Source organism: Coccinella septempunctata, chromosome 8 (assembly GCF_907165205.1).
Source record: "Coccinella septempunctata chromosome 8, icCocSept1.1, whole genome shotgun sequence".
Classification (NCBI taxonomy): domain Eukaryota; kingdom Metazoa; phylum Arthropoda; class Insecta; order Coleoptera; family Coccinellidae; genus Coccinella; species Coccinella septempunctata.
The window spans coordinates 20,417,153-20,430,138 of record NC_058196.1 but is presented as its reverse complement, the minus strand read 5'-3'; the positions used below and the strand labels follow the sequence as shown (position 1 = coordinate 20,430,138).

The 12,986-nt window shown below is 37.4% G+C and overlaps 2 protein-coding genes across 5 annotated transcripts in view; one reads left to right on the top strand and one right to left on the bottom strand.

Annotated features, from left to right (window-relative positions):
- The window catches only part of LOC123319500 (disks large 1 tumor suppressor protein), a 693,102-nt gene that overhangs the window by 82,444 nt on the left and 597,672 nt on the right, over positions 1–12,986 (top strand). The window lies entirely within an intron of this gene.
- LOC123319510 (larval cuticle protein A2B-like) lies at positions 9,716–12,863 on the bottom strand. The gene is made up of 2 exons (XM_044906530.1): positions 12,725–12,863; positions 9,716–10,378 (listed from the first exon to the last, which is right to left on the bottom strand). The coding sequence occupies exons 1-2, from the start codon at positions 12,734–12,736 to the stop codon at positions 9,788–9,790; spliced, it is 603 nt and encodes a 200-aa protein (XP_044762465.1). The 5' UTR covers positions 12,737–12,863; the 3' UTR covers positions 9,716–9,787.

Here is a 12,986-nt window from a genome sequence, read left to right as displayed (position 1 = left end):
GTTTTAGGTGCTCACTAAAATAGCTGATACTAGTTTTCTAATGAATGTATCGAAACCAAATTTGGCTTAGCTCTTGTCAACATATTGGATCATACGTTACATCTCTATTTTCAGCAATCTGATATACAGGGACTTCAAAAATTGAAAATAAAAATTCAAATAGAAGTTCAATCAAAACTTAATTTTTTCAAATGGCAACCTATATTCTTTTCTTGTGCATCATGTAGAGCAAGTTAAAATGAGCAAAAAATGTATTCAAAGTGCATTTTCCCGTGAGAACCAACGATAATTATTTATTAGTGTTGCTGCTATATAGTAGGCTTTGATTTTTTTGATGAATTTAATCAACTAGATTGACTAATGCAAGACAAAAAGACTCTTTTACTCATAATCCCAATAAAATTAAATTATTTCAATTTTAAAGGGAGACTCAACTAATAGATACATTTTTCTCAAAATAATCAAGTAGTTGTCTGACAACATAAAAGGAAACTCAAAAATACACAATTAGTTAAGTGCTAGTTTCCATAGTTAACATATTCTATCAGCTCAATTCATTAATTATCGTTGGTTCTTACGGGAAGATGCACTTTTTCGTCCATATTTCTGAAACTATGCACTTTGCAGAAAAAGTTTGAATACATTTTTAGCTCATTTGAATCTGTTCTACAGGATGAACACGAAAAAAATATAGGTTGCCCTTTGAAAAAATTAAGTTTTGATTGAACTTCTATTTAAATTTTTAACATCATTTTTTGAAGACCCTGTATATCAGATTGCTAAAAATAGAGATGTAACGTATGATCCAATATGCTGACAAGAGCTGGGCAAAATTTGGTTTCGATACATTCATTAGAAAAGTGGTATGAGCTATTTTAGTGTGCACCTACAGCTGTCGAAATTTTAGAAAAAAGTCGAATATCTCAGAATCGGTGCTATATAGGACCATGGTTCTCATACCAAAGTTACCTTAAAATTTGGAAAGGAATTCAAAAATGCAATAATATACAGAGTGTTCCATTTAAAATTAGAAAGTTGATACCAAGAGGGAAAAGACGGAGCACCCTGTATTAAGGTGGGTTATAAAATATAGAAGTTCAATCGATTACAGATAAGTTTCGTATCAACTTTTTCTTCTTGCTCTTCTAGTTACCATAATAAGGTATAGGGAAACTTTAACTCGGACCCTGTACTATCGCGGATATTATGAATTGACAAAATAATTACTTTCCAACATAAAAATTCGTAGATCTTTGATAAATATGCAAAAATTCGGAGGATAGGCGCTGTACTATCTTGGCGAAACATGAAAGAAAGCGAATTCCTTATCTTCCCCCTGAGTACTTTGAATATCTTCCGAGTTATTCGAGTTGTTCGCATCTTTGAACTGCCAGCAATTCTTCCACTGATTAATTCTTTGAACCCTTAACTTTCTACGAGAAAACAATATAAGATTTCCATTATGAGGCGGTTCTGGCCTCCCCGTCTTATTCGCAGGAAATCGCATAAATATGAGGCGACCGGGGGCTGCAAGTTTAGCCAATTTAGTGCCAAGATAGCAACTGCTGCGGGAAGCATTGCCAAGATAACGGAATCTATAAATTCGGCGCTGAATTTATCACGATGAGGGAACGCCCGATATGAATCCATGTCGATGGATTTAGGTTATAACTCCAAGGAAACAATGGGATAGCTGGGGTTTTTCTGTTTCTGAGGGAGGCGATGATTTGGGGTTGGTTTTATTGATCATCAGTTGAGCGATTTTTCATCTCCCAATAATAACTGACCCAGTGCTAGATTAAATCAACAGTTTTGGTTTGGTATGTTTAATGCACATAGCGAACGCTGAATTTCAGATGTAGGTTCAATATTTTCAGACTCTCTTCTTCAATCTATTTCGTGTTATCAGCAATTGTTCTTTCACAACCTTGAATTCTGACAGATATAGATGAGTCATACATGGAAAGTTATAAAGGGAGATTTACTGCGATGGCCTATTAAACGTTTATGGAAAACCGATTACAATTGAGTATGAAAATTTGCATGTTGGGGTTTTGGGAAATGAACCTTCTCCTGCAAATATCTCGAGACCTCTGCAACTTCCGGTTATAGCCTGCCACACCCAGTATACGAGGATATATTGAAAAATTCTTAGCCTGCTATAGAACCAAACAAAATTTCAATGTCAAAATATTTTTATTTATTTATTACATCGATCCTGCACAGTCTCTAGACCTTTCAAAAAAAAAATGTTTTTTATGTCTCTGCAGCCAGACCTCCACAGTTTTCATAACCTCCTCGTTGGACGGAGATGATAGTCGGATGGAGCCAAATCTGGTGAATGAGGGGGGTGTTCTAGTAATTCAAAGTGTAATGGCTTCTTCTCGGTGTACTCGAGCGCCAGCTATTCTTTAAGGAAAAATAGCAAACCTACCCTGGTAGCTACGAGCCGAAGACAAGGTTGGACGGTGTCTACACAAACTATATTTGTTGACTCGTACAAGGAAACAAAAATGGCACCACCACAAAACTCGTACAGTGGAAGACTTGAAATCAGTGAACTTACAGGTCAAAACGGACGGAATGAAACAGGATCCGATCTCAAACATTATACGGGGTTTACGGACGTGTTCGCCAGCCAGAACCTAAGACGCACACTTAGCGTACAGGTATTGGATTTCAGCCAGGTTAGGGGATGAAATACGACGACACAGAATTACGACGGCTCACTCATAGGCGCGTTCGGCACACCCCGGGTATTCACACCAGCAGAGTGCTTCCCTAACCGTAGGGATGAACACGGGAACGAACGGGAAAATTCTAGGAAGGGTAGCCACCCCAAAGTGTCTCCTGTACCCCCCGGGTATCCACACCAGCAGGGTACGTTATTGACAGTACGGGTGGAACTCAGACTCTGATATATGAGGGGTGTAGACGGAGACTGAAGTTCCAATGATATATAAAAAAAAAACGGAGTGTCGTCTTACCTATGGTTTCGGTTTGGCCACTCGTAAATTTCCCGAACCACCAAATAAAAGTAACGAAGACAAAAATAAAATGAAATTCTACTCGGAACGTTGCCAAAAAACACTCAAGGAAAAAAATCTTCTAAAGAAACACTCCTTCAACGGCAGAAAACAGTGAATTCGGCGTCACACGTAAGCAAGGCAATTAGTGAGTGCATCAATCGTAAGTCAATAGCAAGTCAACAGCGAGTGAATAGCAAGTGACCTGCGGGGAAACATCTGATTTTATATCCACAGGGGGGTGCGGAAATCAGATGTGCCCCGACTGTCGAAATTCGGTAAAATTCGCGTCGATGAAAACGACGAAAACGACTTATCTGTGCTAGCGAACAAAAAAACACGGTTATCTTCCAATTCAGGATGTTTTATACGGTGCTACATCGTTTTTCAGAACTGAAAACGGAATAAAAACGGTGCGGAATGTTTACAATTCCGAACGATGCCGGAATCCTGAATTGGAAACTGCAAATATTTCTCTCCAAAATGAATTCACAATAAAATTACTTAAAAATGAAAACTAAAAGATTATTCTAAAATGAGGGTGTATTTTTGTCAGAAAAATATACGTTCATTACAAAACCCTAAATCACGAATTTTCTGCATGGCAAGATAAGATTTGTGTGCAGGAGCGTTGTCCTGCAAAAACAAAACACCTTTGGATAGCTTGTTTCTTTTCTCCTTAATTTTTTCCCGTAGAGTGGTCAGTAATGTCCAATAGTAATCTCCGATTATTGTTCTACCCTTATCCAAAAAATCAATCATGATTACTCCATGGCAATCCCAAAAACTGAAGCAAGAACTTTTCCAGCAGAATTTTGAACACGAATTTTCTCAGGTCTTGGAGAACCAGAGTGTCGCCATTCCATCGATTATTGCTTTGTTTCTTGATCGTAGAAATATACCCAAGTCTCATTCATAGTAACAATTCGTTTAAGAAGTCTAAATCGTTTTCAAATCGAGCACAGATCGAACGCGATGATTCTACCCTTGCACGATTTCGGTCAACATTCAAAAATTTAGGGATCCATTTTCCAGCAATTTTTCTCACGTCCAAATTGACATGAACTATATGATAAACGCGTTCGTATGAAATATTCAGTGATTCAGATATCTATTTTAGCCCAATTCGACGGTCTGATAAAATCATGTCATGAACTGCATCGATATTTTCGTGGACTGACACAGAAACTGGCCTTCCCGATCGGTCATCATCATCAATGGAAAATTCACCCCTTTTGAAGCTTGCAGTCCAATTTTTCACGGTTTCATACGAGGGACATTGATCACCAAGAGTATTAAGCATATCTTCGTAAATCTGCTCACCTCCTAACCCTTTTAAATACAGGTATTTGATGATGGCTCTATACTCCAATTTTTCGATTTTCACAATTTCGGTGGACATCTTCTTTCTTTCAATTTATCGCGTAAATCTGGTTTATTTTTTCACCTCAAACTTCACACTGACTCTTCTAATGAGTAATTGTTCGTTGCTATGGTAACGCAATTTTTTTTTATACAGGGAACTGGTCTAGGCTAACTAGATATCAATACATCCTCGTATGTTACCTTCCAAGATTATTGAAGAGTCCATTGTACCTTATAGGATGAATGGAAGCATTTAAAACTGATATGAGAGGAAAAGCAACGATATTAATACATTAGCTAATAGAATAGAAGCAGCTTCCTTTTCTTAAACCGCATTCCATGATGAAGCCTCGAAGCTTCCGAACGCAAAATGGGATCACGTTTACGTAGGTACAAATCTTCCCTTTGCCAGAAGCATCTTTGATGCTCCCGAGCACATTGACAACCCGAATATTTCATGAAATTATGCAAATAACCAAGGAACGGCACCGTTATCCATCGGGCAGAAGGTTGCCGCGATTTTCACCAATTACACAATCCTCCTTACAGAATATTGGTCTAAATTTACATCGCACATCATTTGAATAATTCATTAATTCATGGGCTACGAATCACGTAGCTAGCGTAATTAGTTCAGAGATGTTGGCAATCACCGATGCCTGGAATAATGCGATAAATATGCGTCGCGGCACGTTAACGCCATCATGAAGAGTCCCGGACGCATCTATCGGAGGCGTTTGCATCAGAGCTCCGATCCAAGGTGAAGATGCTAATGATCGAATTAGGTTTGTTTTTGCGACGAACCACGCGGGAGTTTCAACGGGAGTTCCTTTGACTACTGTTCTGGCTTTTTGTTTTTGTGGGTTGTGTTTTCGCTTCTATGAACAGTCGTAAGGAGCAGAGATAATAATAGTTGCTTGTGGAACAAATCAGGATACAATGGAAATTGACAAGTTTCAATACAATCCCTATTATTAAGCGATTTTTAGCGTGTTAAAGGTTATGTTACAAGCGGTATCTTGCGGTTACCCCCACTCTTCCGCGGGAAGAATGATTTGAATAACCAGTATGAATCGCAAAAATAAGATTGGTTATGTAAAATGATTGATCGTAGGTACGATCAATTACTGAGTTGAGCTTATTATTGTTTTGACATGTAGGTACATGTCAAAACAAAAATAACCTCAACTCAGTACTCAGTTGAGACTGTTTCTCTTATATTATGAAATGGAATCGCAACAAGTTTGCTTCATCATGGATACTATTTCCGATATTACGATCGAATGTATTCTAAAATAACTAATAGTAGATTGAATAGTATAAGCCCTCATTTTGAGATACGAAAAGAATATTACAGACCATCCATTCCTAATGAACACTGGATACAATACGTTTCTGCTTAAAAGGGGAAACCTTCGTGAAATTCTGAATATTTTGGTTCTGAACGATAGATATTTGAAAAATTTATTCATACTTATGTACAATGGTATTCGCACAAGTAATGTGGAAAAAAGAACTCTTCAGCACATGCATTATAATATGAATATTTTCTGGGCCGTTCTGTTATACTGGTGAAACTTGGTATAAGCTCGGAACTATTTCTGGAATGGTGTTCAAGAGAACTGCGATGGGTTCTATAGCAGCTGATGTTTTTTCTGCCAAGAATTAGGTTCTACACTGGCGGAGATCAATATTCTTCTCTTTGATGAACGAATGGTATATTTTGGTGGCCAACATCCAGTTCCTCCAAAAAAGCATTGCTTGCATTCTGCTGGTTCATGGTTTATTTCTTTCCACATTCCGTAAAGTCCATGGACTCGTTCTCAAAAGTATATTACGGCAGGAATATAACTATACAGAATAGCACTTTGAACACAATATAATAAATGAAAAATGCGATTTGTTTCTCGATAACGTTTTTCATTCAATCGTGTCATACATTTGACTAATAAACAATCCCTTGTTACCACTTATAACTCTGATCGCGAGCTGGGTTATTTGCGGTAAATAATAAGCCATATTTTCGCGATTAAGACGCGTGAAGCGTCTTTAAGCGGTGCTATTCGAGCGAATAAGTCATGACGTCAGTCTTTAAGACGCTAAGCGGAAATTGGCGGTCTGTGGAGAGCGCCTGTGTCATAGAGTCATCTTGTCTCTGGCCTGTATCGTCTTAAGCGGAAAGAGGTAATATAAAGAAGAAGGGAGAATATGTTGTTTATATCGAATTTGATTTGAATTCCTACTAGGGAAGAGTGCTTTTATTGCCAATAATGCAGTTTCTGCATTATCATTTAGAATAAATAAATATTTTTCAAATAATAGTCAAAGAACAGAAATTGAAAAATTCACAAATCGATTCGATGTCTAATGACAACGACAGATGACTCAACCATCAGCGATATTCTATTTTTGCGACAACAAAATTAATGACGTCACACTTAAAGACGCTTTAAGACATCGATTAAGACGCTTAATCGCCAAAATATGGCTCTAATGACGTAGGATATGACGTCATATCACTTCCCCTCCATAACCGGTTTCACGCTAAAATACAACGGTAACTTCAGATGACATAACCACAAGTAACCGGTAATACGCTAAAAATCGCCTATTGTCATTTCTCTGTCTAATACCCTAGAAAATTTGAAGAAGCCTACTTGAAAATTTTCTGAAGGTTATATCTCTTTGTGGCACCGTATAGGGTGTTTCAAAAAAAGGGAATTTCATCTCTAGGATAGGTAGAGAAGTGAAAAATAATTTGAGTTTGCCCAGAGCCCTCAAGCTCAATTTTATGGGCTTTTATAGATGGGGTCTCATTTACACGACAAAATTTTTCAATTCACATACCTATTGCATAATAATTAACTGATTTAGCAGCCTCACAGAGAGAAATAAGGACGATGCTGACAAAACACAATAAAAATCACCACAAAAGCTCAATAGATCGGACAGAGCTGCCACGACATCTTGGGAGTAGAGGAATTGATGATTCGTCCAACCGTATTACTCAGGAAATTGAAGATCAAGGCTCCTTCGTCAGAACTCCATCGAGTATTTCGTGTTGCTGATAGTTCTATACCGTTAATGCTACAACAAGACCAATTGGAAACAGTCGATCACTCTGTAGAAAGCAAAATGCAGAAACTGACTGGCAAACCTTTGCTTGGAAGGCACCAGAACGAGGTCAACCATGATTACGTTGACATATCTGCGTCGAACTACTGGTTAACTTCCAGAAGGTTGTTTCCCGAGACAGAGGGCTTCATCCTCGCCATCCAGGACCAGGTGATTCCATCAAGGAACTACATGAAATATATCGCCAAGGATGTCTCAGTGGCGGACGACAGCTGTCGTTAGGGCTGTGCGACACATAAAACTATCTAGCACATCACCGGGGGATGTCAGAAGTTCGTGGTCACGGAGTACAAGAATAGACATGATGCTGTTGCCAAGGTTCTTCCCCAAGAATTGGAAATAAAATACCAACTTCTAAAGTCAAAAAAGTTCTCTATTAACATCATCATCTGGATGCTGTGTTGGAAAATGATCATCAGAAGCTCTACGGGGATCGCACGGTTCTCACAGAATGAAAAATAACCCACAATAGACCTGACCTCATAATACTGAATAAGGATGAGAGCAGAGCACTATTCATCGACTTAGCGATTCCAAATGATAATATCTTCTAGATAGGCACACTGAAAAAATTTCAAAATACAAAGGTCCAGAGGAACAAACCAGGAGACAGTGGAAGCTGAAAGATATCAAGACCATCCCTATTATCATTTCATCTACAGGCCTGATACCGAAGAAACTACCAAAGAACTTGAAGCAACTTTAGTCGGACGAAAATATTCTGGAGGGGAGTGTGAAAGCCGCAAGGCTAAACTATTCCTTGTTGGCGTAAAAATGAATGATGTTTAAGTCACTTGAAATTTTGATTAATAAATTTCACCTTAAAAAAGTTAAGTTCAATACCACTTGGAACGAACCGTGAAACTAGGGCCCTCTATGAGAATCAGATATAAAACCCAAATTATTTTTCACTTTTCTACCTATCTTATAGAATCAGTTATCTTTTTTTGAAACACCCTGTATATGAGAAGTTTGAATTTATACTACTGAGAAGCGGGTATTCGAAAGAAAACTTACCTTTTGCACATGAATCGAATGTCCAGTATTACTGTATGTCCACATCATCTTGAGAGGAGTATGACTGCCTATTTCGCACAAACAAAATATGGTCCTCATGACATTTGATGGCTTAATTGAGAAATATTACAAGAAACGGATTTCTTATAGGTGTTTGATATTTTTCGTGACCCATATGACCAATTATGGGCTATTACAACTCATCTAGCGTTGTGGATTAACTGTAACAAGTTCAACGTCCATTTAGAAGCCTTTAAAGTTGATCAATTAGTTATTGTATACAAGAGATTAGCTCAACAAGAAGTTGCTAACCATCTTCGGGTTTCGAAAAGTGTTCAAAGTAGAGCGTGCAATCGCTATCGAACTAGTGGACTTGCTGCATATACCTACTCATGTTGGTGAAAGAGCGAGAGCTACAACCGTAATACAAGATCGGTTAAGTGCAGGACGAAATCCCTTCTTCACAGCATCCCGAATTGATAGTTCATTTCGGCAAATTGTCAGGAATAACTTTGGGTTTGACAGCCCCTACTAATAGTAAATTGAATGGAAGACTACTTTTATGTCTAGGAGGATGGCTATCCTGATCTCCTCATGTGATGTAAATGAGCAAATAAGAAAAACCAATATTCCGCGTATACAAAATTTCGTGAAAAAAATTTCATCTCTACCTGCAGCATAATCCGAGTGCGAAAAGTTGAAAGAGTTCGAATTTCTGGATTGGTTTTCATGAATTTGGATGCAGCATCATCTGTTAACATTAGAATTTCGGATGATAGTTTGTCGCGATTCCAAAAAATTATATCAATCAAATGAAGTTTAAGATGTAATTTCAACGATCATGGCTGGCATTGATATTGAAGATATGATGTAGGTGAGAAAAAAAAAATTTAGCGTATGCTACAGGTATAAAAATACCTATAGGCAAGAGCAACGGTACCCATAATAGGAATGCTTTCAAACTATTGCTCGTGCTTTGAAGGCTAACTTATGGATTTGTATCATAATGAACTATTATTTTTGCCCAATCCTCTGCAACTTTTTGGTGTCGATGCATACCAAGATTTACAGATCTTGTAGCCCTATATCCAAAAATGAATTCTGAAATTCGACCCATTATCAGATAATGAATTGTCACACACATTGAAAAAAAAACAGGTATTGCGGTAAAAAAATTTAATCATGAAATAAATATTCTAACAATAGTCTTATAAACAAAACAGTCATATATACATCGTTTTCATTCAGTGGATGAGAGAGGTAGTGTAGCTCAGAGCTGGGGCGGCGTATGCGGTCCTGGCCAAAAGGGGAGCAGATCGGATCAAAGGTGATGCGTAAGCTGGTTGTGCCAGAAGGGGTGATGATCTAACCAAGGATGTTGCATAAGCTGGTTGAGCCAGAAGAGGTGCAGAGCGGATCAAGGCAGGTTGGGCTATAACTGGAGCAGCGCGTACAGCTGCAACAGCTGGGGCGGCAACCACAGCCTTTGCTACCAAGGGTTCTTTACGGACGACAGCGTTGAAACCGTTGACTGGATCGGCAGTGTAGTCCACGATACGTCTTGAACCATCAGGTTCGACCAAGGAGTATTGACCCTGGACAACATCGCCGCTTCTGGATTCTACTTGACTCTTGGAGTCGCCGGTCAGAGAGTCCTGGACGTTGTAGCCGAATTGGTACTGGGGGTTGGGGTCGTATGGTTCAGCTCTTGCCACAGCGATTGGTGCGGCAACTTTAGCAATAGCGGGGGTGGCGTAAGCCAAGGGGGCGGCTAGTGGGGCACCGATGAGGTTGCCAGCATGGGCGTAGGCCAGGACGGTGGCGAAAACGATGAACTGCAAAAAAAACTGGATTAGTCACTTTACGAGAAGGGCAATACGACTCGAAAAAATAATGTTTTGCTCTGAATAATAATCGACCATCACAGTATTTTATATCTATTTTAAAATATTCAAATTGTTTCAAACAATTGTGTTGACTGACTGATGAAAATAGGTCAACTTTCGAAAGAAATTCGCTAGGCTACAGTTCCAATTTGAAGTCACGATTGAATTCGGCTGACAGTTCCTGAGCTATATCTCAATTATAATATCGTTTCAATTGAATTGGAATCGAAAAGTTTTGAAGTACATACTGGAACAAAGATGCGTGCAAATCTTCGCTGAGATCTAATCACTTAAATTGAAATAATAAGTTGCCAAGTTACTGAAACCTCTCCTCAAAATGACTATAGTATAACTCTTAATAAGATAGGAAAATGATAGTCCGAAATGAATATTATTTTTAATTTGTAAACTTCATTAAGTTTACATCATCGAAGGAGAAATGACTGAGATGGGCTGGATTTTTTCGAATTTGGTACAATTTCCAATGAATGTGCTTAAAGGTTCTAACTGGCACTAGTTTAGTTGTTCAGTTTTGAATTGTCAACAAAATGAAAATTTCTAGCAAAAAGCAGTTTTCGTGAAACTTTACAATTGAATTGAAAATAACTTACGGAAAATATATTGAGTTGATGTAGCCTATACTTGATGAAAATCTATAATTGAACTTAAAATAGAATCATATGCTATGGATGAAGCTGAACGTAGTTTACCTTCACCCATCTCAAGATGCAATTGTGATAGTGAAACACGTTGCGTGCTTAAACATTTGACAAACATTTGAAAAAATTTCCACAAAATTCAATAAAAAAGGAATAGATCGTTTAAACCGCAGTTCACATTCAAATATGTGAAATTTTGAGAGGTAAAATTCCCTCACTAAAAACATAATAAGAATACTTAAAAGAAGATATCAAAAAACCTCAGTATAAAAATTAAAGGGAAAATTGATATCAAAAAGTAATAGCACTTAATCATCAACAAGGATCAGCATTAAAAATTATAGACCATGTAACGAAAAGATTCATCAAGAAGAAAACTAAATATAAACTACAATTAGTCTTGCAACCTTCCTGAGACATAACTCTATAATTGCCTATTGCCTCGAATTAGCTGCCACCCACGACATAATCACGATCCTAGTTTATATTTAAGTGATTATATGCCTTCACGTAACACTGCGATTTCAGGTAGATTTCATTTCTTGCCTAAATTTGCAGTTCTTCAACCTGTCATATTTCTCGAAATATTTTGTAGAAAACTTTGCTGTATATAGCATTTTCCATCAGGAACGAAAGATCTTATTCATTTTTATATGAATTCTTTCCATCCCTATGAAAAGCCCCCTTCAAATGGAGCTTTCTTTCCTACTGAAATGAAAATTTTATCCTGGAAACTTAGATATATGCCATAGAGGAATTTTCTCAATAAAATTGAACTTGACCATTGTCCTCTATCTGCCATAGCTACGGCCATAAAATTCTGTAATCAACAGCTCCATTCACGACTTGTTTATAAAAAATCATTATTTTTCGGTTTCTCTCCATTACATTTTACACGTTACACGAAAACCTTCTCGAATAAATTCTCTACACTAAAGTGAAATTCCCATCAAAATCGGACGTCTGGTTCAAGTGTTATGTAAAGACAAAAATTTAAACAAATAAGCAAACTAACAAACACACGAACATTTATAATAGTAGTAAGGATTATTTAGTGTATGGTGATCAGAGAACTTGAGGCAACGTTGCCGGTTACTGAAAGTATCATAGAATGGAAAAATTCTAAAAGCGGAATGTATGTAGCTAAATGAGGACAAAATAGAATATGTAAGAATAAAAAAAGATATTCTCTGATATAATGGAGATATAAGGATTTCAATAATTTACAGAGTGTAAATGAGGTACGTATTTCGGTATTGCAACGGTCATTTCACACACATATGTAAATGTTCGAAATTATTTCGTGAATATTGAAAATAGATTTTGGCATAGTTCCAACAACAAATCACTTGTCACAATATCGCGATATCAAGATTTAAAAACTATGCATTTTGGCAAATATTGAAACAGTGACGTCAGACCGAATATATTTTGAAAATATTTTTGAATGCAGTTCTGCACCAAAAAACAGCTTCATATAAAGAAAACAAGGTTTATGATATTCATTTTTGTTATAGTAATCAATCGAGGAGTTTTAGGGTTCAATATAATTGTTGCCACAAAATCTGGTCTGTCAAACCATAGACAACTTGACCACAATTTTTTATTTATACTGTGAAGTCTAAATTTAACTTACCTTGAATGCCATTTTAGTTCGATGTACCGGATTGTACGATAGGAACGATAATGATCCAATCTACCCGTGTGGTCTATATATACGTGCACAACTAGATGTACAGAAATCTTAACGCACCACCCGAATATTAAATGATACAACGCGTAACCTGATATCGGAGCATTTTTCGCAACTGGCACCTCGTTAGAGGACGCCCTGTTTACGGCACTCAGAATTTGTAATCAATTGAGTCCCAACTGGAAATCCTCTTAAAAAATATCAA